This window comes from Suricata suricatta, chromosome 3 (assembly GCF_006229205.1).
Source record: "Suricata suricatta isolate VVHF042 chromosome 3, meerkat_22Aug2017_6uvM2_HiC, whole genome shotgun sequence".
NCBI lineage: Eukaryota > Metazoa > Chordata > Mammalia > Carnivora > Herpestidae > Suricata > Suricata suricatta.
In genome coordinates, this window is record NC_043702.1 from 174,171,300 (window position 1) to 174,175,807 (window position 4,508).

A 4,508-nucleotide genomic window follows, 5' to 3' on the forward strand; every position below is an offset into this window, starting at 1 on the left:
GGCGGCCCCCGCGGCGCAGACGCCCCAGCCCCCCACCGCCCCCAAAGGGGCCAGCGACGCCAAGCTCTGCGCTCTCTACAAAGAGGCCGAGCTGCGCCTGAAGGGCAGCAGCAACACCACCGAGTGTGTCCCCGTGCCCACCTCCGAGCACGTGGCCGAGATCGTGGGCAGGCAAGGTAAGCGGGCGCCGGGACCGCGGAGACGGACTGGAGTGGGGGGCACCCATCCCGGCACGGAAAGTTCATTTCCTCTCTCCTTGCCCGCCTCTGGCTCTGTCCCTTCCCCACAAAGGGGGACCCGCCCCCTACCCCGATTTCCAAGTGCCACAAAGTTCCCTGCCACCCCCGTCGGGACTGTTCTTCAGACCCTTCCTTCCCGACGGCTCTGCCTTTAGACAAAGAAATACCCTCTCACAGAGAGAGGGAGAAGGGAGGGGGATCGGTCTCCCAATCCTGGGAGGCTGTCCGGAGGGGATGTCCACTCCTAGCCGGAAAAACTGGAGGAATGTGCCAAGAGTTGCTGAGAAGCCCCGGCCGGGATCTGCTAGTGGGCTGGGGAGGGGGCGCCCCGGGGACCCCCTACAGCTGCAGTTACAGAGTTTGGGGGAGACCTGGCCCGGGAAGCCAGACTGAGTATCTGTCTCTTTGTTGGGCTGAGTGCAGGAATGGAAGGGGGTGTGGCTCATGGGAGGGTCCCAGCCCAGGGGAAACTGGGGAGGGGGGCTGCTGGGAGGAGGGAGTCCTGTGGTCACCCACACACCAAAGTTGAATGATCTGTAGGGTTTTGGAAGGGGTGCCTCCAGCGAAGTGCCATGTCCTGTCGTGGACCTGTCCTCCTCCCTCTCAGGCTTTTGTTCTGGGCTGGCCTCGGCCAGGGGCCAGAGGCCTGGAGAGGAGTCTCTGGTAGTGTGAGAGTAGGACAGCGTGAGGGGGGGGGGGCTGCTGGGGGGTGAGAAACCTCCACGCGGAGGTTTGGTTGGAGGGCGTGTGCCTGGGTGTGTTGTTGGTGGGGGGTGTAGAATTAATCCAGTGTGGTGCGTCTGGTACCGCACCCTCCACTGCTCCGGCATCCCTGGGCGGGTGGGGTGGGAGTGTTGGTGAGGGTCCAGACTGAGTAGACGGGTTCTTGGGGACCCTTCCCTCTCCCGGTTTCCCAAAGGGGAGTGGGGGGGCGGGATTTGGAAATTGCAGGGGGGCTGGGCTGGGGAGGTAGGGGTGGGGGAGGAGCAGGGGAGGAGCTGTCCCACCGTGGGGAACAATGGAGAGCTGCTTTCCGGCTGGGAGTGAGAGGGGAGGCCGGCTGCGGGCGGGGGAGGAGGGGAGACCATGGGGGGCCCCTACCATGCACCGCACCTCAACCCCCCAAAGTGCTTGGGGGTTGGGGGCATTTTGCAGGGCGATCCAGAATGGAGGAGGGGAAGATGCCACTCCCCTGCACAGCCCTCACCTCCCCTGGGGTTCCCCATCTCTTGAGGTTCCTGGTTCAAAAAGTTGGATTTCTTCTTGTTGCCAGAAACTAGGGACCCCGAGCCCTGGAATTGGGTGGGGACACTGATCTCTTTTCGTGGATGTGGGGGTGGGCTTGGGAGGCCCCAGGATTTCATGGAGTCATCTGCCTCTGCAGCAGATGGGCCTGTCTCTCAGAAAAGTAGGGGGGGTTCTCCTCTTCGGAAAAGAGAAGCCTCCCTCATTCCTTAAGCACCGGGAAGTCCTCCCTCGTGTCTAGCCCCCCTCTCCGCTGCAGCGACAGGACTCCTCTTTGACCTCTAGAAAGGTGAAGCCCCACGATCTTCCCTTCCAGAGACGCTCCTTCAGGGTTCCAAAACCCAGATGCCGTCTGCCCTCCGGGCCCCCCGCTTTCCTTCTTACTCTCCTGCCCTGGCCTGTGTGCCCCACCCCACCCCCACCCCCAAAGATTCCCCCGCTCTTGCTTAAGCTTATGGACCCAGAACTTAGAGCTGCCCCAGGTGCCCATCAGATGCCACGTGAGTGGAAGTTGTGGGACAGGGAGTGGTGGCTGCTCACACCCGTGCGCCTCGCAGAAGGACCAGCATTTACTGGTGTTAGAGCAGCAAGGATGTGGGCTTGACAACAGGTAGGACTTCTCACCTGCCAAGAGGCCTGCAGACCAGAAGGGAGAAGCTGATTCTCCTTCCTGAGGCCTCTTGAAGGTGAGGAGCACGGCCCTGAGCCCACCCTGTCCTCCCACCTGCCCCGCCTGCTGGGGCGCCTGGTGGGGCGGGAGAAGCCATCTGCAGGGAAGGAAGGAGAGGCCCGAGCTGCCCTCAGGCCTGCGGCTGGAGGGCTGGGGCCAATTGGGAGGGCGAGGCCTGCTGGCCTTGGTTGGGGGGGAATAGGTCACGTGGGGGAGCTGAGAAGGAGCACCGTGTGTGCCTGCAGAGCGGTGGGGACGCGTCTCGGTGTGCGCGGGGCCCAAGTTGTGGGCGTGCAGAGGAATGTGTGAAGGTGGCGGTGACGGAGACAGGAGAGCAGGGTGCGTGGAAGGTTCAGACACACGCGGCCCGTGGGAGTGCGAGCGGACACGGCTTTGCCCCACGAGCGGTGTTTAGATAAAGGCACACAGCGCATCTCGGCTCTCAGGCCCTCGCGTGTGCAGACTCACACACGTGTGCCATGTGTGCTTCGAGAAAGCACGTGAGCCTAGCTGTGTGTGAAGCCGGGGGCAGAGACAGAACTTGGGAAAGGAGAGAGGCTTGGCGGGGGTGGGGGGGGGTGCGCAGGCGTTAGAGATGCTGTGTCCGCGCCAGCCCCTCTCTTCCCCTTCTCGGTCTTTGTCTCTCTTTGTCTCGGCTTTCCTCTTTCTCGTCCTGCCTCTCCCCCAGCCTCCCAGCCTTAACCCACTCTGCTTCGAAGTGGGAGTATGGGTGCAGAGTACCTTGTCCGTCACCTGCTCAGCACCAGCCCGTCTCAGTGCTCCTGTCCCCAGGGGACAGTGTGGCTGGAGTGTCCATGGGCTTGGGTGCTGTCCCTCATGCGTCATTATTTTTATCTTCATGCTTCTTGCCCTCTTGAAACTCTGACTCTCAGAGCCTTCCCAGTCTCCCACTCTCCACTAGTTGCTGCAGACTTGCTATGAACTTGGGGCCCTCTGACAGACACTAATGGGTGAAGGCATGGCTGGGGGAGTGGATCATAGACATTGAGCAAATGGGTGGCCGTGGTCCCTGAGTAGACTGGAGGACACGTTTAATGAATGGAAGTCAAGTCAGGAGTAGATTGTAGGGCTACTGAGTACTTTGGGGTCCTACAAGGTCAGTGTCAGACTGGAGGGGGTGACTAAGTGATCTGGAAGTTTGTGAATAGCCAGGAATCTGTGGAGAAATTGAGGGAAGGGTACATGGTTGGGTGGAATTAGTCGATTTGAGGTGAGCAGCTTGTTTGGAAGGGTCAGTGATTATTTCCCCGTTTCAAGGAGTGATTCAATTTGGAGGATGCTGGCTGGCATTCGAGGGGCAGCTGGTGCATTTTGAAATCTATGGTTGATAGAGCCGTTGGGGGGACCCAAGACGCCATGAGGGGACTGTGGCAGGCAGGGTGCACTGGCACCTGACGGCCTGGCTCTGGGTAACCATCAGGAGCCGACCGGCCCCAGTGCAGACCTTCTCGCCCTGTGAGTTTCCTTCTCTCTCCCCTCCCCACCCCCATCCCAGGCTGCAAGATTAAGGCTCTGAGGGCCAAGACCAACACGTACATCAAGACACCGGTGCGTGGCGAGGAGCCCGTGTTCATGGTGACGGGGCGGCGGGAGGACGTGGCCACAGCCCGACGGGAAATCATCTCGGCGGCCGAGCACTTCTCCATGATCCGCGCCTCTCGCAACAAGTCGGGCGCCGCCTTCGGCGTGGCACCGGCTCTGCCGGGCCAGGTGACCATCCGCGTGCGGGTGCCCTACCGCGTGGTGGGGCTGGTGGTGGGCCCCAAGGGGGCCACCATCAAGCGCATCCAGCAGCAGACCAACACGTACATCATCACGCCGAGCCGCGACCGCGACCCGGTGTTCGAGATCACGGGCGCCCCGGGGAACGTGGAGCGCGCGCGCGAGGAGATCGAGACGCACATCGCGGTGCGCACCGGCAAGATCCTGGAGTACACCAACGAGAACGACTTCCTGGCGGGGAGCCCCGACGCCGGCCTGGACGGCCGCTACTCCGAGGCCTGGCGGGTACACCCGCCGGGCTGCAAGCCGCTCTCCACCTTCCGCCAGAACAGCCTGGGGTGCATCGGCGAGTGCGCCGTGGACTCCGGCTTCGAGGCCCCGCGCCTGGGCGAGCAGGGCGGGGACTTCGGCTACGGCGGCTACCTGTTCCCGGGCTACGGCGTGGGCAAGCAGGACGTGTACTACGGGGTGGCCGAGACCAGCCCCCCGCTCTGGGCGGGTCAGGAGAACGCCACGCCCACCTCGGTGCTCTTCTCCTCCGCCTCGTCGTCGTCGTCCTCGTCCGCCAAGGCCCGCGCGGCGCCGCCTGGGGCGCACCGCTCGCCCGCCGC

General features: G+C 63.0%; 1 protein-coding gene across 1 annotated transcript in view; it reads left to right on the forward strand.

The window, feature by feature from the left end:
* Window position 1: 1 nt before the first annotated feature.
* Window positions 2–4,508, forward strand: part of MEX3A (mex-3 RNA binding family member A) — a gene marked incomplete at its 5' end in the record, with an annotated part of 5,699 nt that continues 1,192 nt past the window's right edge. Inside the window, 2 exons of the mRNA XM_029933453.1 lie at window positions 2–176; window positions 3,671–4,506. Coding sequence (XP_029789313.1) covers window positions 2–176; window positions 3,671–4,506 — 1,011 coding nt within the window. The remainder of the gene's footprint in view (window positions 177–3,670; window positions 4,507–4,508) is intronic.